The sequence below is a fragment of the Schistocerca serialis genome, unplaced genomic scaffold (genome assembly GCF_023864345.2).
Source record: "Schistocerca serialis cubense isolate TAMUIC-IGC-003099 unplaced genomic scaffold, iqSchSeri2.2 HiC_scaffold_843, whole genome shotgun sequence".
Lineage (NCBI taxonomy): Eukaryota > Metazoa > Arthropoda > Insecta > Orthoptera > Acrididae > Schistocerca > Schistocerca serialis.
Genome location: NW_026048456.1, coordinates 675041 through 702532, shown reverse-complemented (window position 1 = coordinate 702532; position 27492 = coordinate 675041). Strand labels below are relative to the sequence as shown.

At 43.0% G+C, this 27492-nt stretch overlaps 1 protein-coding gene across 1 annotated transcript in view; it reads left to right on the top strand.

The window, feature by feature from the left end:
- Positions 1 to 27492, top strand: part of LOC126452263 (uncharacterized) — a 151840-nt gene that overhangs the window by 29348 nt on the left and 95000 nt on the right. Inside the window, exons 3-4 of the mRNA XM_050091054.1 lie at positions 2156 to 2484; positions 14219 to 14372. Coding sequence (XP_049947011.1) covers positions 2156 to 2484; positions 14219 to 14372 — 483 coding nt within the window. The remainder of the gene's footprint in view (positions 1 to 2155; positions 2485 to 14218; positions 14373 to 27492) is intronic.

The following is a 27492-nucleotide window of genomic DNA, read 5'->3' as shown; positions in this document are numbered from 1 at the left end:
CAGCTGTATTACGGGAAAATGGAGGTCCAACCCCTTGTTAATAAACCATTCCCAAGTAAGTACAGGTGTTCACATTATTTTGCCTATCCCCTGTAGATCCGATTAATGTAATCCAGAATCGTATGGCGTAGTCACCACACGACTCAGTGAGTCGTGGATGCTGCATTAAAGATACCGGATATACTTGTGGTGCTAGTCATCGATTACTAACCTAAAGCACCCAAAGAGGAACTCTTTGAGCTTCTAAATCGGTAGCAAGCAGACAAAAAAGGAAGATAACAAGCAGTCCTTATTCTCCATTGTATAAATTCAGTTCCTTCTCGAATCTATTTGTGTTCAAAAGGTTGAGTACCCTTTATTTATTTTTTAAACCTTTTTTCACCAGTCCTGTGACTGATTTGAAGTGTCTCACAACGGCTACCTGTCCTACGCAAATCTCGTCAGTCAGAGCAACACCTACGCCGAACATCCTCAATTATTTGTTGGATGTGCTCCAAACGCTTTTCTCCCGTACGTTCTTTACCCTTCTCGAACTCATTCTAGCGCCACGGAAGTTATTCCCTAATATGTTAACACACTGTCGGGCGGCGGGTAACAATCAAATGATCGTTACTTTGTTATGTCATTATGAAAAGACTAAGAGTCCGTGCGTGCTTTCCACGTACCTTCGCCATCTACAAGAGCCTGAAAATTATTTTCTCCGTCAGCCAAAATGCGATGGAGAACATACTGATCATAATTTCCAGTCTGCAAGTCCCCATTACTCTTGCTATTTTCTCAGCGGGATCGTCAGCTATGACTATAAATAAAATTTTTGAGTTTTACCTGATTGATATATTCTGTAAACGTTCACTTGCACAAAATATAAGTCTTAATATTGTGACTAATATCCCTATCGAAAACAGCACTATTAACGGTTCAGAGGTGATCTCTATGGGAAGTTCCAAATAAATTGGTCTATCGCCCTGACTTCTAACCACCAAAAGTTATTTGCTCGCCTTAAAAGTGGAAAATAATCTCGCCACTTGCCACGTGGTTTTGTCAACATAACGGGCGACACACTAAAAGGTACTCCCGTGAAATCAAAGATGGTGCTCAGTACTTGCGTGTTCACTTCCTACTTTTACCGAAAACGCATTCAACACTACCCAGCTGCGACGTCATCCGAGGCACAACATACGTGGGCATTTGACTGACGTGGACAATTTGATATCTTGGTGCAAAGCGTCTCCTCGTATTGCATCTATAGCTGTATTTAGGGGGTGCAGCGGACCGCCAAATGGAACATCTGCTATCAACTGCCCTAGGTGTAGGTAGAAGTATCTAAATGGCCCCTTTCTTGGAAATGTATTAATTAATAACTCTGTCGTTTAACAATTTACAATCTCCTTAATTTTCATATCTGACGACCCATGCATGTGCCACACCACAACATCGGCAACTACGACTGAAATGGGCACGTGATCATTGACACTGGATGTTGGTGCAGTGGCAGGGCGTTGCTTGGTCAGATGAATCCCGATGCTTTTTCATGACGCTGATAGAAGGACGCGAATTCGTCGTCTTCCAGGGTGACAGTTCCTCAACATCCGTACAGCAGGACGGAAACAAGCTGGCGGCGGCTCCATTATGCTCTGGGGAACACTCACGTGGGCGTCCACGGGTCCAGTAGGCCTTGCATAAGGGGCCACGATGATCGACGAGTATTGTACAGAGGTTGCAGACCACGTACACCCCTTCATGACGATTATGTTTTCTGATGTCAATGGTATGTTCCGACAAGATAATGTGTCATGTCACAGTGGTGAGTTACAATTGATGTGCTGGCCCCACAACTCGCCACATCTGGGTTGTGACTGAATGTGGATTCAAGAGCTGATCGCCTCCCTCTCCCATGTTTATGGAAATTGGGCAGCTAGTGTGTGCAGATATGGTGCCAACTCCCTTCAGTGACCTACCAAGGCATCATTGCTTCCATGCCACGATTCGTCGCTGCTGCTATTCGTGCCCATGATGCGGACATACTCACTATTATGTAGGTGGTCTTACTGTTCTTGCTGATCAGTGTACATATGGCCAGTGTCATCACCATTTACAGGCAACCATAATTGCAGTAATATGTCGTGTTTAACATCTTATGCTTTATGTATTATAGGAAACAGGAGCCTGCATGGACGGTGTGGTGACAGCGCAGCCTGGTGGCAGACTGGGGAACCTGCTGGTGGAGTATGCGTGCTCCGCCATTTTGGCGAACCGGCACCACCTACGGCTGGCCATGCCTGCCAGGATCCTCGAGCCACTGTCCGCCATCTTCCACAACATCAGTGCAGAACCGCTGGGCCGAGTTTTGCAGCAGCCGCCATGTGAAGGAAACCTCACAGAGGAGGGGTTCCTGGACGACCCGAAGCACCAGCTCCTGACGTGGGGATCTGTAGAGAAGACACTGAGCCACCTGAGAAGCAAACACTTGCCACTCATTTTCAAGTACGTTAAATAAAGTGCCTTCCTATACAGTGTGGTTCGCAGATATTTATAAGGCTTGCCTCAAGTGTAGGGACTACAATGTATCCCTCGTGAGTTCACCTCTTGTGTAAACTACACTCTTTTCACTCTGACCAGGCAGCTCAAGGTCACGTGCCTTTATGCCCACTCTATATGCTCCCCTCTACTTCCTTGCAAGAACACCGTACAGTCAACAGCTTTTGGTGCATAAGCAAGGTACCAACAAGAATAAGCATCGTCGGTGTGTAGAATTAATTCATTACATTTTAGTGAACTTTGTTTCGCATATTAATAAAGGGAAAGAAAAGGAAAAGTTTAAATTTAACCTATCAACGGAAATTATAGCAGGCGGACATCATCTTCACTGTGTAGTCACTGCAACTGTGGTCACAGTCTTCACGTAGACTTATTACAATCTTCTGAATGCGCCGGCCGCGGTGGTCTCGCGGTTCTAGGCGCGCAGTCCGGAACCGCGCGACTGCTACGGTCGCAGGTTCGAATCCTGCCTCGGGCATGGATGTGTGTGATGTCCTTAGGTCAGTTAGGTTTAAGTAGTTCTAAGTTCTAGGGGACTGATGACCACAGCTGTTAAGTCCCATAGTGCTCAGAGCCATTTGAACCATTTTCTTCTGAATGCATTCATCTCCAAGTTCTTGCTTCACGAATTCTTCTTCCTGCAGTCGCTCCACACGGGCAATACATTTCTGCCAATCTTCTATTGTTTCGTGTTTAATGGCGTCCTTCAATAATTTTCTCTCTTCTCCATATTTCAATGCACAATTCTTGTCTGCTACTTCTCACTTTATCTTAGCCCATATCAGTTCAATGAGATTATACTGACAGGAAGCCATATTACTTCATGTCCCAGTTCTGCAGCTAGATCATCAGACTCATAACTTCTCCCGAACCGGCCATGAAGGCCCAACGGTGCAGACCGGCCACCGTGTCATCATCCCCAGTCCACAGGCGTCGCTGGATGCGGATATGGAGGGGCATGTGGTCAGTACACCCCTCTCCTGGCCGTATGTCAGTTTCCGAGACCGGAGCCGCTGCTTCTCAATCAAGTAGCTCCGCAGTTTACCTCACAAGGGATGAGTGCACCTAGCTTGCCAACAGCACTCGGCAGACTGGATGGTCACCCATCCAAGTGCTAGCCCAGCCCGGCAGCACTTAACTTCGGTGTTCTGACGGGAACCGGTGTTACCAAAGCGGCAAGGCCAATGGCTCATCAAGCTCATATCGCCTACAAATGCAGCTGCGATGCCTAACAAGGAAATGAATTCGCCCATCATGTGTGTGGGATCATGGGGTATGCTTTTGCTCTGCAGACATTCCAAAATGTCAGCTTTATTGGAATTTGTGTTGGGAATTTTTTCGTTAAGCATGGAACGATAGTTTGCATTGTTCATGACTATCACACACCCTTCTTCCAGGCTTTGAAGGAGATCAGTGAACCATTCCCCAAATACTACATTATTCATCTCTTGATGATAATCAGCACTGCTTTTAGACTGAAACACCAATTCCGTCCCTCTATGAAAAGGTATTTGGCCGATCGGGCATGGCAGATTATCAGACATGGTCCTTTACCTAAAAGGACCTTTAGACCACAGTTTCTGTTAGAATCCTGCCAGATAATAGTTTTTTAAGTGTTGGGTATTCACTATTACCATAAAATTCGTGATCTGAGCAATGGATTACGTCTTTCTGGAAATAATCCAACCTTATGACAGGTTTTTGGTGTGCAATGTTTTTTACTTTGCCCTAGGTCATCTTCATTTTCGATTACACTTTTATTGGATTCCTCAGAGATACGTTGCACTATTCTTGCCGAGACCTGACATGCTATCTCTCAAAAAACCAAAAACCTATTCTTTGGCAGTTTTCCAGCGCTTTGAAGAAATTAAACACGTTATGCCCAGTGTCCTTAGACTGGCGCCCAATACCTCTCAGGCTCGACATCATGCACAGTTTGAATGTAAACGCATAGATTCACTCACGCACTTTTGTTGTATAGCTGCAGAAGGCATGGTTACTGCACTGGGAGAGAGTGCAAAAGCTGCTGTGGAGGGATGGTCGCGTGAGGTGGGGAGAGCGGGACAAATGACCTTGAGCTGTCTGACCGGAGTGAGAAGAGTATAGAGAACACTCACATTACTCATAGTCCTCCACGCTCATCGACTGGGAGTTATAAGGTCTATGGAAGTATACCCTATTCATGACCTGTTTCTTTTCCTTTTGTTATGTCTGTAAAAATGCAAGCATCCTTCCTCAATAATTACTTTTGTTTACTTTCTCAGGAAGAACAACTACTTCTCGACTATTACAATTGAATATTATTTTGATAAAATACTCTCGAGCTGCCAGCGGCGTCAAGTGGTTCAATATCCACGAGCTTCTAGCCGAGTACTCCTCGGCCGTTGTCGATTGGTGACTGTCTTTTGGTTTCTCTAGAGCCGCACTGCCTTCTGTGACGCCACTGATGCTCGATCCAGCGCCATATAAAGCAATGTATCCGTTGTCGCTCGCTGCGCCCGCTTCAACCTTCCGCCGTGCTTAGCTGCAGGAAGCCACCTTTACTGAGGATGTTGTCATAAATTGTTATCTCGATCGCTTCTATTATTACTCAACCCCAGAAACTACTCGTATTTGTCCGTTAATTAAAGGCGTTTCGCCGAATGTAATACGATTTACATTTTCTAGAGAGTACTCTGATACCACTGATTTTTCATAGTACTCAATGGGAAAATATCTCTCTCGTTCTAGGCAACGCTGTTCAATAGAACTCACAGTCTGTCTGACATAAAGCTGCCCACACCAACACAGTATTTAACACTGAAGGGCCAAAAAACAGGTATGCCTGCATAATATCGTGTAGCGCCCCCGGGAGCACACTGAGGTGCCGCAACACGACGTGGCGTGGACTTGACTAATGTCTGAAGTAGTGCTGGAGGGAACTGACACCATGAATCCTGCAGGGCTGTCAATCTGTAAGAGTACAAGGGCGTAGAGATCTCTTCTGAACAGCACAATGCGAGGCATCCCAGATATGCAAATAATATTCATGTCTGTAAGTGTTTAAACTTAGAAGAGCGTTCCTGGAGCTACTCTGTGGCAACTCTGGACGTGTGGGGTGTCGCATTGTTCTACTGGGATTGCTCAAGTCAGTCAGAATGCGCAATGGACATGAATGGATACAGGTGACTAGATGGGGTGCTTACCTATGTGTCATCTGCCAAAGTCGTATCTAGACATATCAGAGGTTCCATATCACTCCAACTGCACACGCCCCATACCATTACAGAGCCTCCACTAGCTCGAATGGCTTTGAGCACTATGGGACTTAACTTCTGAGGCCATCAGTCCCCTAGAACTTAGAACTACTTAAACCTAACTAACCTAAGGACATCACACACATCCATGCCCGAGGCAGGATTCGAACCGGCGACTGTAGCAGTCACGCGGTTCCAGACTGTAGTACCTAGAACCGCTTGGCCATTCTGACCGGCCAGCTTGAACAGTCCCCTGTGGACATGCAGGGGACTGTTGTCAGTAGGGGGACAAGGTCTGCTCTGGCGCATTTTGTTAGTGTAGGTTGCCTACATCACAGTCAGGTATGCACTCAGGGGCAAACCTATTGTTCTCCTTTGATTCACAGGTACTTAACCTATCATTCTCCATTAATTGACAGGTACGTAACCTATTGTTCTCCTTTGATTGACAGCTCCTTAACCTATTGTTCTACTAAAAGGATCCTTTCTTTTGATTGACAGTCACTTACCCTATTGTGTCTGCACCCCCTCCACTCCCCTCCCCCTTCAAGAAACCTCGCCCCTCAAGAAACCTCCCCCCCTCACTGCTACAGGTACACTTTCAGGTCTGAGTTATTGGAATAGCCCTTCTCACTCTTATCAATTTGATTGACTATTTAATTAAACTGATCAGTTAATTAACCTCTCCCCTTCTGGTAAACCACCTCACCCCCCACCCTCCCTCCCAGAAGTTGGTGGGAAAAAGACTCAGTTGATTGGTCATTTGGAGGGAATTCGATTGTAGTGTATGGAATATTGTTTAAATAATTTAGACAAGGTATGGAATATTTTCATTTAAACAGTTTGTGGGATTCAAAGCAATGTATGAAATATATGGAAAATGGCGGCCTTGTGGTGGAGAGAAAGGGACTCGTAACAGGAAATTCGAGGACATATTGTTTATCTATAAACAATTCAGTTTGCAGAGGTTGGAAATCTATTGCTCTTCATTCTCAGCTGTTTGGAAAGATGTAGATCTTGTAAGAAGCAATTTAATGGGGCAAACATGTTGCATAACCTAATGTTTGGCACTGCACTCTGGGTGCCTTAACCAAATGTTTGGCCCTTTGTCAGCACTGAACCTATTGTTCTGTTAACTGGATTTCCGTGTCACCTCCATAACCTTAAACTATATTACCCCCTTTGATACCATATTAAATTATTTGTTATGTCCTCCCACCATTTTCTTGTACACTTTTCGAATTTCACACACTTTTGAAAGCCATTTCTGGCGCACTCTTCTTTGACACCCACCCCCACCCTCTTAAACTATTGTACCGCATTTTACATAAAAATTATGCAATTTAACCTAGTGGTCTGCACCTAACCTGCTCCTCTGCTCCATGTCACACACCCACCAACACCCTCCCCTTAACTTATGTACCGCTAACACCATGTTGATATAAAAAATTTATGCAAATTAATTAAATCGATATCCTTCACATGTATGGGGTAGTTTTTTTTAACTCCCGGAATAGGGGAAATCGATGGAATATAGTTTAAACAAAAGATCGCTACTAAACAACACATCCCCACGCCCGACACGCGACGTCGACGCCGACAACGCTGCACACGCTACCAGGAGTCGGGGGCACCACTGCTGCTGCAAAGTGATGAACGCTGGAGTGCGAGCAACTGCCCTCACACCACTATCGCCTACAGCCAGCAGGTGAAAGTCGCATCTATTTTCGGATATACAGTTAGAATTCTTCGAGTGTTGTACTGACATCACATCCCTATGTGAATAAAAACCAAGTCACCCACTGGGTGCCTGGGTGCTGGGACAATACCTCTCGACCTGTGGTTACTGACATCACAGGTTGTGCTACAGAAATCTGTTCCAATGCTTCCTAGAATAGCACAGGGTGCATTGTTCCTAGCGATCCTAACCGACATGCGAGCTGCGTCTTGCCTTGCACGCATGCTTACCTGCCCAGCGTGGCTGACGCATCGCCGCAAAATGTTCGTCCTGCTGTCAACATACATCTCAGAAACGTTAAACGTTCTCACCACTAAAAGCTTTCATCATGTCTGTGCACACTCGCAAAACCACCATTAATCATAGAATCATTCTTCTAAGCACAGACAGGGGGAAATCAGAACAATTACGCAAACAGAATTCGAAGCCCTGTCTTACAGAAGAGAAAACCGGCGGGATTTTTTGGTATCCTACAGCTACTGGTCTGGAGATGTCCTAATGCCACAGTGGTGGATGAGTGAGGGCATCCCAACCAGAGATGGGTGGTCTGCTTCAATTTGTCTTTGAACACTTGCTTTCTCAGAGTGAGTGTTTTGTATCAGTGTAATAAATGTACTATGTCAAATCTGTCCCAAAGCAAATAGTTCCAAAAATAAATAAAGTACACTCCTTCCTCTCTCCAGCAGCCCAGCGCAGGCTGAGTCCTGTTCCCACCATTTTCCCCTCCAGACCACCATCTTGGATTACATTCCAGGAGGACGACAGTGCCCTCTGGTGGTGGCACTGTGTACTAGGTTAGTTGGACTCCAGACCTCATGGTGAACACGCTTAATGGTGGTACTGCCTCTAAACTGAAAATAAAGACTTATGTCCATCCTGTCCAGCTCAGGCTGAGTCCTTTTTCCGCCAATTCCTAGGAAGAGGTGGCAGTCGGATGACTTAGTTTAGTGGAGGTAGCCCAAGTGACCTATTTTCCCACCATTTTCTTAGGTTAGTGGAGGTATCCTTGGTGTGTTGCATTGTCCTGCTGGAATGTGAACTTCCCGCCATTTTCCAGGGGAGGAGAGGGGAGGGGGTTATTTTAGTGGAGGTAGCCCAATTGATTAAGATAGATTAAAACTGAAGAAACTGCAAAAAGGTGGGAATTTAAGGAGTTGGGACCTTGATAAACTGACTAAACCAGAGGTTGTAGAGAGTTTCAGGGAGAGCATAAGGGAACAATTGACAGGAATGGGGAAAAGGAATACAGTAGAAGAAGAATGGGTAGCTCTGAGGGATGAAGTAGTGAAGGCAGCAGATGATCAAGTAGGAAAAATACGAGGGCTGGTAGAAATCCGTGGGTAACAGAAGAAATATTGAATTTAATTGATCAAAAGAGAAAATATAAAAATGCAGTAAATGAAGCAGGCAAAAAGGAATACAAACGTCTCAAAAATGAGATCGACAGGAAGTGCAAAATGGCTAAGCAGGGATGGCTAGAGGACAAATGTAAGGATGTAGAGGCTTATCTCACTAGGGGTAAGATAGATACTGCCTACAGGAAAATTAAAGAGACCTTTGGAGTAAAGAGAACCACTTGTATGAATATCAAGAGCTCAGATGGAAACCCAGTTCCAAACAATGAAGGGAAAGCAGAAAGGTGGAAGGAGTATATAGAGGGTCTATACAAGGGCGATGTACTTGAGGACAATATTATGGAAATGGAAGAGGATGTAGATAAAGATGAAATGGGAGATACGATACTGCGTGAAGAGTTTGACAGAGCGCTGAAAGACCTGAGTCGAAACAAGGCCCCAGGAGTGGACAACATTCCATTAGAACTACTGACGGCCTTGGGAGAGCCAGTCATGACAAAAATCTACCATCTGATGAGCAAGATGTATGAGACAGGCGAAATACCCTCAGACTTCAAGAAGAATATAATAATTCCAATCCCAAAGAAAGCAGGTGTTGACAGATGTGAAAATTACCGAACTATCAGTTTAATAAGTCTCAGCTGCAAAATACTAACGCGAATTCTTTATAGACGAATGGAAAAACTGGTAGAAGTCGACCTCAGGGAGGATCAGTTTGGATTCCATAGAAATGTTGGAACACGTGAGGCAATAGTGACCTTACCCCTTATCTTGGAAGAAAGATTAAGGAAAGGCAAACTTATGTTTCTAGCGTTTGTAGACTTAGAGAAAGCTTTTGACAATGTTGACTGGAATACTCCCTTTCAAATTCTGAAGGTGGCAGGGGTAAAATACAGGGAGCGAAGGGCTGTTTACAATTTGTACAGAAACCAGATGACAGTTACAAGAGTGGAGGGACATGAAAGGGAAGCAGTGGTTGGGAAGGGAGTGAGACAGGGTTGTAGCCTATCCCCGATGTTATTCAATCTGTATATTGAGCAAGCAGTAAAGGAAACAAAAGAAAAATTCGGAGTAGGTATTAAAATCCATGGAGAACAAATAAAAACTTTGAGGTTCGCCGATGAAATTGTAATTCTGTCAGAGACAGCAAAGGACTTGGAAGAGCAGTTGAACGGAATGGACAGTGTCTTGAAAGGAGGATATAAGATGAACATCAACAAAAGCAAAACGAGGATAATGGAATATAGTCGAATTAAGTCAGGTGATTCAAATGGTTCAAATGGCTCTGAGCACTATGGTCATCTGTCCGCTAGAACTTAGAACTACTTAAACCTAACTAACCTAAGGACATCACACAACACCCAGTCATCACGAGGCAGGGAAAATCCCTGACCCCGCTGGGAATCGAACCCGGGCGTGGGAAGCGAGAACGCTACCGCAGGACCACGAGCTGCGGACATAAGTCGGGTGATGCTGAGGGAATTAGATTAGGAAATAAGACACTTAAAGTAGTAAAGGAGTTTTGCTATTTGGGAAGCAAAATAACTGATGATGGTCGAAGTAGAGAAGATATAAAATGTAGATTAGCAATGGCAAGGAAAGCATTTCTGAAGAAGAGAAATTTGTTAACATCGAGTATAGATTTAAGTGTCAGGAAGTCGTTTCTGAAAGCATTTGTATGGAGTGTAGCCATGTATGGAAGTGAAACATGGACGATAGATAGTTTGGACAAGAAGAGAATAGAAGCTTTCGAAATGTGGTGCTACAGAAGAATGTTGAAGATTAGATGGGTAGATCACGTAACTAATGAGGAGGTATTGAGTAGAATAGGGGAGAAGAGGAGTTTGTGGCACAACTTGACAAGAAGAAGTACTGGTTGGTAGGGCATGTTCTGAGGTGTCAAGGGATCACAAATTTAGCATTGGAGGGCAGCGTGGAGGGTAAAAATCGTATAGGGAGACCAAGAGATGAATACACTAAGCAGATTCAGAAGGATGTAGGTTGCAGTAGGTACTGGGAGATGAAGAAGCTTGCACAGGATAGAGTAGCATGGAGAGCTGCATCAAACCAGTCTCAGGACTGAAGACCACAACAACAACAACAGCCCAATTGACCTATTTTCCTGCCAAAATTTGAACTCCACGCAGTGACGTCATTGCGACATTGCCACAGTATCGCCGCCATCTTGAATACGCCATCTTGAATAAATTTGCCAACAATGCAATGTGGGGTGGTGCTCTCTTTGTTCCACTAATAAGGTCAGCCCATAAACTTTTGAGTACATACCTGTCAATGTTCCCTAGCGCAACAGTGATACAATCTTGGGGATCACCCAATATTGTCGCAAAAGGTGGAAGGTACACATTGCCTTTCACTTATCCCCAATGAAGAAAACAAACTGTGAGGTTGGAAGACCTTGCGGGCTACCTGAAGGGTGTCAAATCATCCTGGGCACAAAACATTGAACCCACCTGTTCGGAAGTTCATTGCTCATATGGCGACGCAGTTCTCTATGCCAATGAGGCAGAGCTCCATCTTGTTGGAATATGAAGTGTGCATTGCAACCAGTCTTGTAACATGTGTAGGTGCATCATAACCCATGAAAGTTTTCCCAGGGAAGAAGTAGGGTTCTTAAACGTTGCTACATGACACAGTACAGAAGACATTCGCCTTTGGAGGACCTCTTTCAATCTCCACTGTAACACTGGGATTTTCCGTACTCCCTGTGAGGACGCCGTGACGATTCACTTTACCGTTTAGGCAGAACATCACCTCACCACTGAACACGTCACCTTCCATTGCTTTCTAGGAACGTTCCTAAAATTCGAATCTAATGGTGCGGTCGTTCGGCCGTAAACTTTGCAGCAGTTGTGCGCGATACGGTTCCTGACGTAATCGCTTCCACAGAATCTTGCACACCGTTGACTGAGGAATGCTCAGTTCGCGACTTGCTCGACACGTCGATTCGTTTGGGCTACGATGGAATACATCTCGTGTCCTCTCCACTGTTTACTCTTTGGCAGGTGGTGGCCCAGAGCTTTTCCTTTTACGGAGGCAGTTTGTGTCCTTGAACTGTCGATGCTATCGCAGAATACTTTGGTCGGTCAGTGGCTCTATCTTGTACTGTCTTCGGAACGCACGCTGCAAGATAGTGACAGATTCTGTTCACACATACTGCAACACAAAAATTGCTTTCTGTTGATTAGTCACCATTTTGCAAGCTATTATCGCCCTGCCATCTGGTGAGTCAAAATGAAACCTGAAATGACATAAACAAAACTATGAAATATGCTCTTTCGATTGGTTGTTAGTTATTGGGCATTATACAGGGTGGTCCATTGATCGTGATCGGGCCAAATATCTTACGAAATAAGCGTCAAACATAAAAACAACAAAGAACGAAACTTGTCTAGCTTGAAGGGGGAAACCAGATGGCGCTATGGTTGGCCCGCTAGGTGGCTCTACCACAGGTCAAACGGGTATCAACTGCGTTTTTTTTAATAGGAACCCCTATTTTTTATTACATATTCGTGTAGTACGTAATGAAATATGAATGTTTTAGTTGGATCACTTTTTTCGCTTTGTGATAGATGGCGCTGTAATAGTCACAATTTTAGACGAACAGTTGGTAACAGGTCGGTTTTTTAAATTAAAATACAGAACTTAGGTACGTTTGAACATTTTATTTCGATTGTTCCAATGTGATACATATACCATTGTGAAGTTATCATATCTGAGAACGCATGCTGTTACTGCGTGATTACCTGTCAATACCACATTAATGCAATAAATGCTCAAAATGATGTCCGTCAACCTCAATGCATTTGGCAATATGTGTAACGACATTCCTCTCAACAGCGAGTAGTTCGCCTTCCGTAATGTTCGCACATGCACTGACAATGCGCCGACGCATGTTGTCAGGCGTTGTCGGTGGATCACGATGGCAAATATCCTTCAACTGTCCCAACAGAAAGACATTCGGGGACGTCAGATCCGTTGAACGTGCGGGCCATGGTATGGTGCTTCGACGGCCAATCCACTTGTCATGAAATATGCTATTCAATACCGCTTCAACCGCACGCGAGCTATGTACCGGACATCCATCATGTTGGAAGTACATCGCCATTCTGTCATGCAGCATACATTGCACCATTTAGATTGCCATCGATAAAATGGGGGCCAATTAGCCTTCCTCCCATAATGCCGCACCATACATTAACCCGTCAAGGTCGCTGATGTTCCACTTGTCGCAGCCATCGTGGATTTTCCGTTGCCCAATAGTGCATATTATACCAGTTTACGTTACCGCTGTTGGTGAATGACGCTTCGTCGCTAAACAGAACGCGCGCAATAAATCTGTCATCGTCCCGTAATTTCTCTTGTGCCCAGTGGCAGAACTGTACACTACGTTCAAAGTCGTTGCCATGCAATTCCTGGTGCATAGAAATATGATACGGGTGCAATCAATGTGATGTAGCATTCTCAACACCGACGTTTTTGAGATTCCCGATTCTCGCGCAATTTGTCTGCTACTGCTGTGCGGATTAACCGCGACAGCAACTAAAACACCTACTTGGGCATTATCATTTGTTGCAGGTAGTGGTTGACGTTTCACATGTGGCTGAACACTTCCTGTTTCCTTAAATAACGTAACTATCCGGCGAACGGTCCGGACACTTGGATGATATCGTCCAGGATACCGAGCAGCATACATAGCACACGTCCGTTGGGCATTTTGATCACAATAGCCATACATCAACACGATGTTGACCTTTTCCGCAATTGGTAAACGGTCCATTTTAACACGGGTAATGTATCAAGAAACAAATACCTTCCGCACTGGCGGAATCGGAATGTTACGTGATACCACGTACTTACACGTTTGTGCCATCTATCACAAAGCGAAAAAAGTGGTCCAACTAAAACATTCGTATTTCTTTACATAATACACGAAAATGTAATAAAAAATATGGGTTCCTATTTTAAATAACGCAGTTGATATCCGTTTGACCTATGGCAGAAACACCTAGCGGGCCAACCATAGCGCCATCTGGTTTCCCCCTTCAAGCTAGACGACTTTCGTTCTTTGTAGTTTTTTCGTTTCATGAGATATTTGGCCTGGTCACTATCAATGGACCACCCTGTATATTTGAAACTATGAGATGTCAAAACATTAAAATATTCTCTTTCGATTGCTTGTTAGTACAAATAGGTGGGCATTATATACTCGAAGCTATAAGACGCCAAAATCTGATGACTCACTTGTAATTACGCTGCATTTTGTTATCGGTCGTTTTATGAAAGATGTACGCTACTACTAATACGAATCTTCTTATGCTGTGTTTTTTCAGGAGGTACATGTTTCTACCAGAGTATCTCGCACCCTCCTTGGAATTTTTGCGACAAGAATTCCGTTTTCGGCCGGAATTGCAGAGTGTCGCAAGCGAAAAGTTGCACAGGATTAGACTGGAGACAGCGAGCGCCACTGGCACAAACTACACCCAGGTAACTAAGTGTTTGTAAAGGGAACATACATATGATTTTACGGTTGGGCGTCCATAGTTTAGACACACAATACATTTTTTTTAATTTTTAGAAACTTAAATCATCTAAAAAGCTGCTAGTAGCCGCATTAGCTGTTAATAGTTCCTTTATTTATACAATCATACACGACTCGTTTCCTGATGATTTAATCGTATCCTCAGGTATGTACATTTATGAAAAATATAATGAGAATTAGAAAGTATAATAATGCAAAAAAATAATGCAATTAAAGCAGAAAAACAGGGGAGCAAATTCTCACATAACTAATTTAACTATGGTTCATTGAAGATGCACGGTGTCCTAACGTTTGGATGGTGTTCGTGATCTCCCCTCTCATTCCTAATTTCTGTTATTGCCCACAATAAGCAAAGCCTTTTATGAAAAATTTGAGAGGAGTGAAGATTATAATAAACTTTCTAGTTTACATAGATTTTCGGTTAGAGATGGCTCCAGTTCTTTTTGTCTAGGGGTCTGATTCTTGAAGCTGAAATTATCACATTTTAGGTCGTCATGGTTGAATTGATCTAAATAAAAAATGGTGGAAATGGTTCTACTCACTATGGGACTTAACATCTGAGGTCATGAGTGTCCTAGACTTAGAACTACTTAAACCTAACTAACCTAAGGACATCACACACATCCATGCCCGAGGCAGGATTCGAACCTGCGACTGTATTAGTCGCGTAATTCCGGACTGAAGCGCCTAGAACTGCTCTGCCACAGCGGCCGGTAATCGATGTAAATAAATTTGAAGACTGTTGTTGCAGAATTTTTGTTGTTACGTTAAAATATTTTGTCACGTTTTAGTCTATCTCCCAGTCTTTTGAATTTTTACATTAACAAAGCCGAAATTACGTTATTCGCCCAAAATACAAAAATACTTCCGATCACATCAAAGTCATGCTTAGTACTGTTCACTCAGCGGAAATAAGGGTTTACAATTTTTCTTGACAAATGAATTCTGTTAAGTTCGATTATTATTTCATAAACGAATCCATAAATAAACATAGTAAACAGTACTATATTGCTTAATTAATAATAGAAATCTTAAGTGTGCCAAATAATTCGCAATTTCAAATGTTTCTAAAAAATGATTTTAACTGTACTTCAGAGTGTAATACCGAAGAAAAAGTAATTCTTTTTCTTAAATGTTAGGTTGAAATAGAACATATTGTGTATAAAATTATACGAAAATTTTCAGGAAAGGAGCTAAGGTAATACTGACCTGTCCAAAATTCGAAAAATAATACTGGTATCGACAACTACTGTTGAGGAAAAGTAATGCTAGAGGAGGACATCCAAAATTCCAGTGGGTAACCGTGTACATGATTACTGGAGACGGGGTTACGGATCTAAAAAGGAGTTCAAATAAAATCCCGGAATAAAACTGTTTGGAATGAACGTGTTTTGGATAGGGGATGGGTTTTGTTGCAATTTTAATCATTTTTGTAGGTCACCCGGCTAATCTTTTTATATTAGGTGACCTAATATTTGATCACAGGAAGTTTTTATATTGTACTTTTAATTTTATCTTAGCAGCTCTTAGCGCGAGCCCTGTAATTTCCCTCTACATACTGTTATACCACTCACCGTCTTTCTCTTCCTTAATTTATTTTTTAACGGTCTGCAGCCTTCTGTGGGTACGTAATCGTGATTCTTTTGTCTCCATCTTTGCACCCTCTAGCAGCATATTCCCACATTTCTTAGCCGGCCGCTGTGGCCGAGCGGTTCTAGGCGCTTCAGTCTGGAACCGCGCGAAACGGTCGCAGGTTTGAATCCTGCCTCGGACATGGATGTGTGTGATGCCCTTAGGTTGGTTAGGTTTAAGTAGTTCTAAGTTCTAGGGGACTGATGACCTCAGATGTTAAGTCCCATAGTGCTCAGAGCCATTTGAACCATTTTGAAACACACTTATTGTTGGCCACCTTTCTATGGAAGATGCCACGCTCCGGTAGTTTCGATAACACCACGTGAAGTGGGCTGTTTGGTGGCCCGGCCTTCCTGCTTCACGCAAAGTCACGTCTCCACCAAGTGCCTTTTGCGGTCATATGTTGATTTTTCGTCACTGCTGAGTCTTCATATTTTTCTATCCAACGTATGTTCATTCCGTATAGTTTTATTCCGGGGCCTTTATTCGGACTTCTTTGTAGATCACAGCCCGCGACTCACAGTGCTCACGTACCTGCTACCCACCGAAATTTTGGATGTTTCATTTTGTAACCATCCAATTTAAGCGGCTCTGACAATTCGAACCTCATCCAAACGTTGGGAGACCGTTTGTCTTACACACAAAAGTCAAAGGAACTGGTATTGGCATGCGTATTCAAATACAGAGATAAGTAAACAGCCAGAATACGGAGCTGCCGTCGGCACCGCCTATATAACACAAGTGCCTGGCGCAGTTGTTAGATTGGTTGCTGCTGCAACAATGGAAGGTTATCAAGATTTAAGTGAGTTTGAACGTGGTGTTATAGTCGGCGCACGAGAGATGGGACACAGTATCTCAGAGGGGGACGATGAAGTAGGAATTTTCCTGTACGACCATTTCACGAGTGTACCGTGTATATCAGGAATCCGGTAAAACATTAAATCTCCGACATCGCTGCGGCCGGAGGAAGCTCCTGCAAGAACGGGACCAACGACGAATGAAGAGAATCTTTCAGCGTGACAGAAGTGCAACCCTTCCGCAAATTGCTGCAGATTTCAACGCTGGGTCATCAACAAGTGTGAGTGTGTAAACCATTCAACGAAACATCATCGATATGGGCTTTCGGAGGCGAAGGTCCACCCGTCCACCCTTGATGACTGCACGACTCAAAGCTTTACACCTCGCCTGGGCCCGTCAACACCTAAATTGGACTGTTGATTGCAAACATGTTGCCTGGTCGAACGAGTCTCGTTTCAAATTGTATCGAGTGGATGGATGTGTACGGGTATGGGGACAACCCTATGAATCCATGGACCCTGCATGTCAGCAGGTGGAGGCTCCGTAATGGTGTGGGGCGTGTGCAGTTCGGGTGATATGGGACTGCTGATACGTCTAGATACGAACTCTGACAGATGACACGCAGCATCCTGTCTCGTCGCCTGCATCCACTCATGTCCATTGTGTATTTCGACAGACTTGGGCAATTCCAGGAGGACAATGCGACACCCCACACATCCATAATTACTACAGAGTGGCTCCATGAATACTCTTTTGAGTTTAAACACTTCCGCTGGCCACCAGACTCCCCAAATATGAATATTATAGTGCATATCTGGTATGCCTTGGTACGTGCTGTTCAGACGAGATCTCCACTCCTTCGTACTCTTGCGGATTTACGGACAGCCCTGCAGCATTCATGGTGTCAATTCCCTGCAGCAATACTTCAGACATTAATGCCACGTCATGTTGCGGCACTTCTGCGTGCTCGCGGCGACCCTACACGATATCAGGCAAATGTACCACTTTCTCTGGTTCTTCAGTGTCTAACCCGTTGTTAAGTTAGGCCAGTGAGAGTTTGGAATGAAATTTTCACTCTGCGCCGTAGTGTGCGCTGATGTGTTCTACCGACTAAGCTACCCAAGCACGATTCACGACCTGTCCTCACAGCTTTTCTTCCGCCAGTACCTCGTCGCCTAGCTTTCATTATCCTTTCTGTCAGGAGTGCTAGTCTTACAAGGTCTGCAGGAGAACTTCTCTGAAGTTTGGAAGCTTTACGACGAGGTACGTGTGGAAGTGAAGCTGTGACGACAGGTCGTGCGTCATGCTTGGGTAGCTCAGTCGGTAGAGAACATGTCGGCGAAAGGCACAGGTGTCGAGTACGAATGTCGGTCCAGCACACAGTTTTAATCTGTCAGGAAGTTTCATGTGAGTATTTTTTCCTCGGTTTTTCTGATTTAATTGCCTTATTTTTCCCCATTATTATACTTCCTAATTCTGATTATATTTTGCCATAGTTTTTATACCAGAGGGCGCGATTAAATCATGGCGAAACCGGTCGTGTATGACCCTATAATAAAGGAGCTATTAGCAGCTGTTGCATCTAGCAGAAGTTTTTTAGAAGATTTCAATAGTTTTTTTAATTTGAATATTTCTGTTATCTGTAGCTGACACTTTCTCGCACATTAAAACTGTGTGTGGAACAGGGACCCGAACCTGTGACCTGTGCCTTTCGTGGGCGAGAGCTGTACTGATCAAGCTGACCAAGCGCGACTCACGAACACCCTCTCCCCCCCCCCCCCCCTTCCCCCGACCGGTAACAGTTCTACTTCCGCCTCTCCTCCTGCCTTCCTGGCTTCACAGTTCTTCTGCATGCCTTGAGAGAGTACCTCTCCTGGAAAAAGGGTACGCTGGAGAAATGACTTGGTCACAGCTTAGATGATTGTTCGCGGAATAAATTTTCACTCTGTATTGTAACTTGCGCTGATTTCATACTCGTTGACAAATTAATGTGTGGAGGGCTGAGGTTATGCGTTTCGCGGGCAAGTGATCTACGCACTGAGCTATCCAAGTACGAGACGTGACCCGCGATCCTCAGAGAAGAAATATAATCGGAAGTAAAGCTGTGAGGGCCGGAAGCGATTCGTGCGTTGATAGCTCAGTCGACAGAGCAACTGCCCGCGAAAGAAACAGGTCACAGGTTAGGGTCCTGGCGCAGCACACATATCTAATCTACCAGACAGTTTGAACTCAGCGCACAGTCCGCTAGGGAGTGAAAATTCATTCTGGAAAAGCTGTAATTGTTCTATGCCTGCCAGCGTTCCCCATCGGCAGAAACAGACGTACGTTTCCTCTTATTAGACCGATCAGTGGCAAACAAAACAGTGCGAACAACTAGCTAAAACAGCACCCAACGGCAAACCGCTTTCGATCTGGCACACAGATGGTTTTGATATCCATGCGGTAGTCTGTTTATATGATTGGAATGTTTACGAACAGGACTCTAGTTGATACTCCAAAGCTGAATAAAAACAGCCTCACCGAGCGAGGCGGCAGTGGTTAGCACACTGGACTCGCATTCGGGAGGACGAGGAATCATACCCACGACCGGCCAGCCTGATTTAGGTTCAAATGGCTCTAAGCACTATGGAACTTAACATCTGAGGTCATCAGTCCCCTAGACTTAGAACTACTATAACCTAACGACATCACACACACCCATGCCCGAGGTAGGATTCGAACCTGCGACCATAGCAGCAGCGCGGTTCCGCACTGAAGTGCCTAGAACCGCTCGGTCACAGCAGCCGGCCTGATTTAGGTTCTCCGTGATTTCCCTACATCGCTTCAGGCGGATACCGGGATCGTTCTTCTGAAAGGCCATGGCCGACTTCATTCCCAATCCTTCCCCAGTCCGACGAGACCGATAAACTCGCTGTTTGGTCCCCTCCCCAAACCGAAAAAACATCCAACCAACCAAAAACAGCCTCTGGCTACTAAATATTTATTGTTGCATAATGGATTTTAAACGCTGTCGATTCTCCTTCAGGAGCTCTGATTACAGGTATCACATTAGTTTCCAGTCACTGATTGAGTGTTACAAAAATACTAATATGTAGTGTCTATTGTTCCGGACATGTCCGACAGACCTGTCCCCGCTAGTGATACGGCAGCCGTTAAGAAACTGTATTACGAGATACCAGGATTTCAGCCAACTGCAGGCATTGAAATAAATCAATGGCGAAGGTCAGAGACCTGTGTCGAACCGGGACTCGAACCCATATGCTCTGCTTCTCTAGAAAGGTTACCTTAACCACCTTGACCCATCTGTACACAAGTTCTGTCTGACCCAAATTCCCAACCTGTCATACGCCAAGCAGCGTCTCCCTCCTCCCCCCCCCCCCCCCCCCCCCCCCATCCATTAGATCCACTGCTCGTAGCGTTCACTGAGTCCCACAGGGGTTCACAAGACATGGAGCATCCACACTTAAGGTACATAGAGACGAACTCACTCAAAAATGGCTCAAATGGCTCTGAGCGCTATGGGACTTAACACCCTTGGTCATCAGTCCACTAGAACTTAGAACTACTTAAACCTAACTAACCTAAGGACATCACACACATCCATGCCCGAGGCACGATTCGAACCTGCGACTGTAGCAGTAACATGGTTCCAGACTGAAGCACCTAGAACCGCATGGCCACAACGGCCGGCGCCGAACTCACTCATGTAAAGGGCGTTTGTAAATTCGTTATACAAAAGTAATCTCCAATTTTGAAAAGGGTAAATAATGTACAAAAATGTATGATACAGCACTGAATGCGGTATATCTTCAAGTTTTATTCCCACCTAACACTGCTTGATCCCTTACAAGTAAATTGAAGGTGGAATAGGGGAGATAGGAAAGGTAACGGAAGGGATCACTGCTGTCAACTGCATCGGGACATGACGCAGAATCGGAGGTGACGAGTTAAAATGTGTACTGGGTCAGGATTCGAACCCGGGATCTCCTGCTTACTAGGCAGGTGCGTTAACCATAGCGCCATCTGGGACACAGTGTGAAACGTCCCCTTAGAAAAATTATACATGACTGTGCTTAAGCTGACACACAATATTTTTTAGCGCAATGCAATCTGACTTTCAATAATCCCTACAAAAGATTGGCCCTGACTAACATTAACCTATACCTTTCACAAATCATTTTTACTCGAACTACTGCAATACAGCAAGCCCCACTACTGCCAGCTAAATAAAAGATTCTAACTAGTGAAGGCACTAACTACTGATAGGCATAGTTAGCAAATGAAAGATTTTGATAGAGAACAAACAATTTATTTACCACAATAGTGTTCAAAAGTCATAATGTATGTAGCAGTTCATGACATCCAGTCTTACAAATTTCAAAACTCCGCCATCTCTCTCCCCACATCCACCACTGCTGGCGGCTCACCCCCAACTGCGCAACGCTACGCGCTGTTAACATCCAGCTGCCCAACACTACAATGGCAGACAACAATGAAAACTAGTCACAGACTCCACACAGCACAGCCAGTGATTTTCATACAGAGCGCTACGTGGCGTTACCAATAAGAAAACCTAAACAGCCTACTTACATAGCCCCCATGCTCCCCACAAAAAAATTTACAAATTGTTTTGGGCACTGGCCAATACAGATTTGAAATTTTTTTTTCATAATTACAGTAAGAAAGATATCAAATGCACACACTTATTAATACAATGTTGGTCAAAAGCTAAAATTTTCTCACAGTCCATAAAGACAATCCTGATCATTCATCACAGTAAAACTGCCGTTTGTTTTCTCAAAGTCTGAGCAGTAAAAGACAATGCACATGGAAGTAGTGGATTTCCATGCAGTCTTGAAGAAGTAGTGTTGTCCTTCCAACGGAAAGACAGTGCTGGCTCTTGACATGCTGACAGGTAATGGACCACAACAGAGCAAACCCACCGCAGAGTCAGTCGACGTTTTGAAGAATATTGGTAGGTAGGTCATCACAGAACAGACCACTGTAGTCTTGTTAGAGATTACAGTATTGGTGGGCCACCAGAGAGGCAGACCCACTGCAGTCCTTGTAGAAATAATGGTGTTGGTGAGTCATCAAAGGTGTAGACCTAAAGTAGTCCTTGTAGAGATAATGGTGTTGGTGAGTCATCAAAGGTGTAGAGCCACTGTAGTCCTTGTAGAGATGGCTAGCAGCCATCCGTTGCGACTGTGCAAGTGAACAATCACCGTAGAAGAGTCTTGTGGACAATATAGCAAGTCCATGAACCACCACTTGTGCACTCACAATTTTTTTTAAATGTCCTTGAACCAGCAATACTGTTATCCAGTCCCTTGCTGAATTATTAATACACGTGCAAACACTATCAGTCCCTACTTCTCACATGTTGTCCATATACTATGACCAACAGAAACGTGTGCAGTGAAATGTACCTTACAAGTAACTTAATTTGATGAACTGGTGTCAATTACAATTTTATAACATAAGAATATAATAACAAAGGTATAAAATACATCATTAAAAACATAATAATACAGATAACATTTGTAGTAATACAGGCTTTACAAAAGAATCGAACTAACATATACATCAGTGTTACAGGAATTATGACATAAGTAAATACATAAAAGATCAGAATAACTTTTGAAACATCAACTTCACACATGAGCATTAAAATAAAACTGAATAAATAATGTCTAAGCATCTTTACAAGGTAAATAACATATTATCAGAAAAATTCTACAACATAAATCTTATTAGCTAAACACATACAGACAGGAATAACACAAATTCACATAGTGTAATAACACAAAAATACAGGACAGGGTTCGTTTTCAGTGTAACATTTGGTACTGCAGTCCAACCCAAAACTTCATTCCACAGATCTTTCGTCTTATTTCAACATTTATTTCCGCCAAAAAAAATCCTATCCAAGCATGCTTTCTGTATTTGTATGTTCACATATTTCTTACCTTATTATTTATTTTCCAGTATCTTACCTCATCATTTATTTCCAAGAAAATCCTATCTATACCTGCTTTCTGTACTTTTTTCGTATAACTTCTCAGGCATTTCTTCCAATTCATCGCAACTTATTCTCTTATATAGTCTACCCCCTCTTAAGCTAACTTAAAACTACTGAGCTCAGATGTTAAACTAAGGGACGAGGCAATGCAGCAGCACAAAACAATTAACACAAACAGCAATGACAAAAAAATGGAAATTGGCAAAGCAAGCAGCAGCAAATTCAATAACTAATATCTAAACATGACAAAGCTCAAGCAGAAAAAATATTACAGTAAAAATGGCCATGTTTAATACCTATGTCACACCTTAACGCTAGGGTGATGCATCACGAGAACTTACGCTAGCGGATAAGTTACCAAATCGTAAAAAAATTATTTATGCAATTCCTGTGAAGGGAAATGTCTATTTATGTGCCCTCGTTTTCTTGGAAGTAGATCATAAATTTATTATTGACTGGATCTGTAGGCATAAAATAACTATACTAGTACATCTATTAAATTTTATTTTAACCAATGCTGCAGTGCAGCTAGAAACTAGATATTTAAAAAAAATGAGTAAATAAATACAGGGTTATTACAAACGATTGAAGCGATTTCAAAGCTCTACAATAACTTTATTATTTGAGATATTTTCACAATGCTTTGCACACACATACAAAAACTCAAAACGTTTTTTTAGGCATTCACAAATGTTCGATATGTGCCCGTTTAGAGATTCGGCAGACATCAAGCCGATAATCAAGTTCCTCTCACACTCGGCGCAGAATGTCCCCATCAATGAGTTCGAAAGCATTGTTGGTGCGAGCACGCAGTTCTGGCACGTTTCTTGGTAGAGGAGGTTTAAACACTGAATCTTTCACATAACCCCACAGAAAGAAATCGCATGGGGATGGGGTTAAGTTGGGAGAGCGTGGAGGCCATGACATGAATTGCTGATCATGATCTCCACCACGACCGATCCATCGCTTTTCCAAACTCCTGTTTAAGAAATGCCAAACATCATGATGGAAGTGCGATGGAGCACCATCCTGTTGAAAGATGAAGTCGACGCTTTCGGTCTCTAGTTGTGGCATGAGCCAATTTTCCAGCATGCCTAGATACACGTGTCCTGTAACGTTTTTTTCACAGAAGAAAAAGGGGCCATAAACTTTAAACCGTGAGAGTGCACAAAACACGTTAACTTTTGGTGAATTGCGAATTTGCTGCACGAATGCGTGAGGATTCTCTACCGCCCAGATTCGCACATTGTGTCTGTTCACTTCACCATTAAGAAAAAATGTTGCTTCATCACTGAAAACAAGTTTCGCACTGAACGCATCCTCTTCCATGAGCTGTTGCAACCGCACCAAAAATTCAAAGCGTTTGACTTTGTCATCGGGTGTCAGGGCTTGTAGCAATTGTAAATGGTAAGGCTTCTGCTTTAGCCTTTTCCGTAAGATTTTCCAAACTGTCGGCTGTGGTATGTTTAGCTCCCTGCTTGCTTCATTCGTCGACTTCCGCGGGCTACGCGTGAAACTTGCCCGCACGCGTTCAACCGTTTCTTCGCTCACTGCAGGCCGACCCATTGATTTCCCCTTACATAGGCATCCAGAAGCTTTAAACTGCGCATACCATCGCCGAATGGAGTTAGCAGTTGGTGGATCTTTGTTGAACTTCGTCCTGAAGTGTTGTTGCACTGTTATGACTGACTGATGTGAGTGCATTTCAAGCACGACATACACTTTCTCGGCTCCTGTCGCCATTTTGTCTCACTGCGGAGGTCACTTAACTTTCTTACCGAAATATTTACGACACCAGTTTGCACTACAGTGACAGTCTCATATAAAATTTAACAGGTCGAAAATTTGCGTTACAAATGTGTAGAAACAAAATCCTGTAAATATAACAGTGTCCAAAAAATTTTCGCCAGCATAGTGATACATTCACGCATATACACACTTTTCATAACTCTTAAAGTACAATTCTCGGCTCAAACATCCTTTTTCACAAACCAGAGTCCCTAACCACTACTCATTATTCCTTGCTTTATTACACATATACATATTCGTAGACACTTCTTCAATATTTCATCATAGTAAATATGCAACATAATCAAATTCCTCATATAGCATCAGCTTATTGATCATAAACATACCGCAACAGCGTAACACACATCGTCATCATAACATCATAAAACCTCAGCCAAATCTCAAAATCGTCGTAGCTTCCTTCAATAATTTCAAAACCTAAAAAAATTCTCTGCTCATGTCAAAAGTGTCATCTACCTCAAACATACTCTAAAAATCATGATCCCATACCAAATACATCATTGAAAGCTCTCGTAGTATCACAATGGTTCCAAAAAGAAATATGAACAGTTCACAAAGTGCAGACAAAATTCAGTTTCATAAGTGTGAAGTTATTCAACTGTGTAATTACGTAAACATCTGTCACTGATGTAGTAAAATAAATGTTTGTCTCTTCCAGTTAAATGATCAGATAGCTGTGTAATTTATGTGTTAGAGAAATATGGTACCGATGTGTAAAGTTGTGTAAGCAAATACCATATCAGCTAGGGCTTTTTGTGCTTGCCAGACACATGGTACACAAAGTAGGCGTGTACCCCCTTGAGGATTAATGTAATTATACCCTCAGGTCTTACAGATTACAGCAATGGAATGAAATGTATCACGGAAAACCTTTGTATCTTTGTAATTCAAAAATCTTTAAAAATAAATGTTTTAAGTACAAAATTAATCACTCAAATACGTGTACTGTAGCGCTAAACTGTGCGTCTTGTTGTAAGATAATCTCTGTGGAAGTGTCGTAGTTATCGTCCTCCGAAAGCTAATTTCTGCAGAAGTCAATGTACTTACCTCACGATAAACTTAAGTGAAGTGCTTTGCGTATAGATACATAGTTATTACGCTTATTGCTGTGATGAAGAAAGTACTGTGCTGTAACGTATTGTGCTATGGAAAAGGCTGTCTCCTTGTAGCTATACCACAAAAGTTACTACTAAAACATGTTTTACTTCCCAGAATAATTCAGAAAAACTGTGCAGATATAAAACGGAAACACCGCAAAAGCAACATTGTAAATTGTCACTCATTAGTAGCGTAATGATATAATCGTGTAGCTGTCAAGGAAACCAAATACTAAGTCATCTTTAATCTCACAGAAAGTACTTCAAATAAAGAATGTATTTTCAAGTAAACCAAAATGTTGCATTAAAATCTCATTAGCAGTATATGTTCTAAGTATGTAAGCCTGATAGACGTTACGTAATCGTGCAACTAACAAGGAAGAAGGTACACACACAATAACACTGTGTCGTCTGTTCACAATATCAATGCATTCGTAATTTCTGTTTAAATAAGTTCTCTTGGTTCTTGACTGGATATTTAACTTCAAACATTGTTGCATGTCAACAGATTCTAAGTCTGACAAAGCATATTAGTAATGGAAAGTGAAAATTTTATAGCAAAGACGAAGTTAAAAAGCAGATCATCTCTCAATAAACGGTTTTGCATGTAAAATGTGGTGCAATCTTTTACTCTTCCTAGTACGCAGAGTTTCAGTTTCAACGCAATTATCATGTGGTTACGTCGGTAAGGAACACTGGAATTTTTCTCAAGGTTAGCTTATGTTATTTTTCTCAAGCCCTGCCGGCGCACGTGGCTGCCTGCCGGTGCGAGTCATTGTCTGTTTCTTTGTTGGCGCGCGTCGTTATTAGGATTAGGAGACCTAACTTCTACAAATTTACCTTGTCAAGAGGGCCCTACACTGTTTGAATCCCGCCAGTTCTGATGCAATTCAGGTCTGTCGTTACGATCATATCGTCTGTCGTCATGTCGGTAGATTCCGTAGTTTCTTTCTTGTCGGTCACGTGGTGGAGAATTTCTCCCTGAATCGTAACTGCGCGCTGGACCGTTGCATCTAAAGTTATTCTGTATCCCTTGATAATAATTATTTTGGTTCCCATATTATCTGTTTCTCTGATTGTCTCTGTGATAGTCATTACTGCGGAGAGGTGATCTTTCCCTGTAATTATTACTACTCTGCCAACGGTTGTCATACGGGGCGTGTCTGTTTTGGTCACGATTTACGTTGTAAGAATAGCCTTGTCGTGTATTATTTCTGTCATCGCGGAATTGTGACAGATGTGACCTGTAATTGTTGTGCTCCTGTTGTTGTGTTCCGCGATTGTCAGTGTCAATTTCCAGTTCTTGTAACAGTCCCTGAAAAGCTTCAATGTCGTCTTTGCAACGTCCTGCTAAAATAATATGTCGTAAATGTTCAGGCAATTTGATTAAGCAAATGTGGATGAGTTCTGAGGGGCTGTATGGGTTTGAAAGATACTGATTCTTATGCAACATGTCTTCAAAATGTTTCATAAGATTGGAAAATTCATATTGTTCGAAACTTTCATCATTATGATGTTATGTTTTACTCGGTCTTGTGTAGCTTGAGACCAATACGCTGAGAGGAAGGCATGATAAAATACTCCTTCACTGTGACAATCGTGAATGACCGATCGCATTCTTACAGCTGGTTCATTCTCCAAGTAGCCACACATAAATTCTAACCTGTGCTCCAATGACCAGTTGGGAGGAAAACAATGAGAGAATTG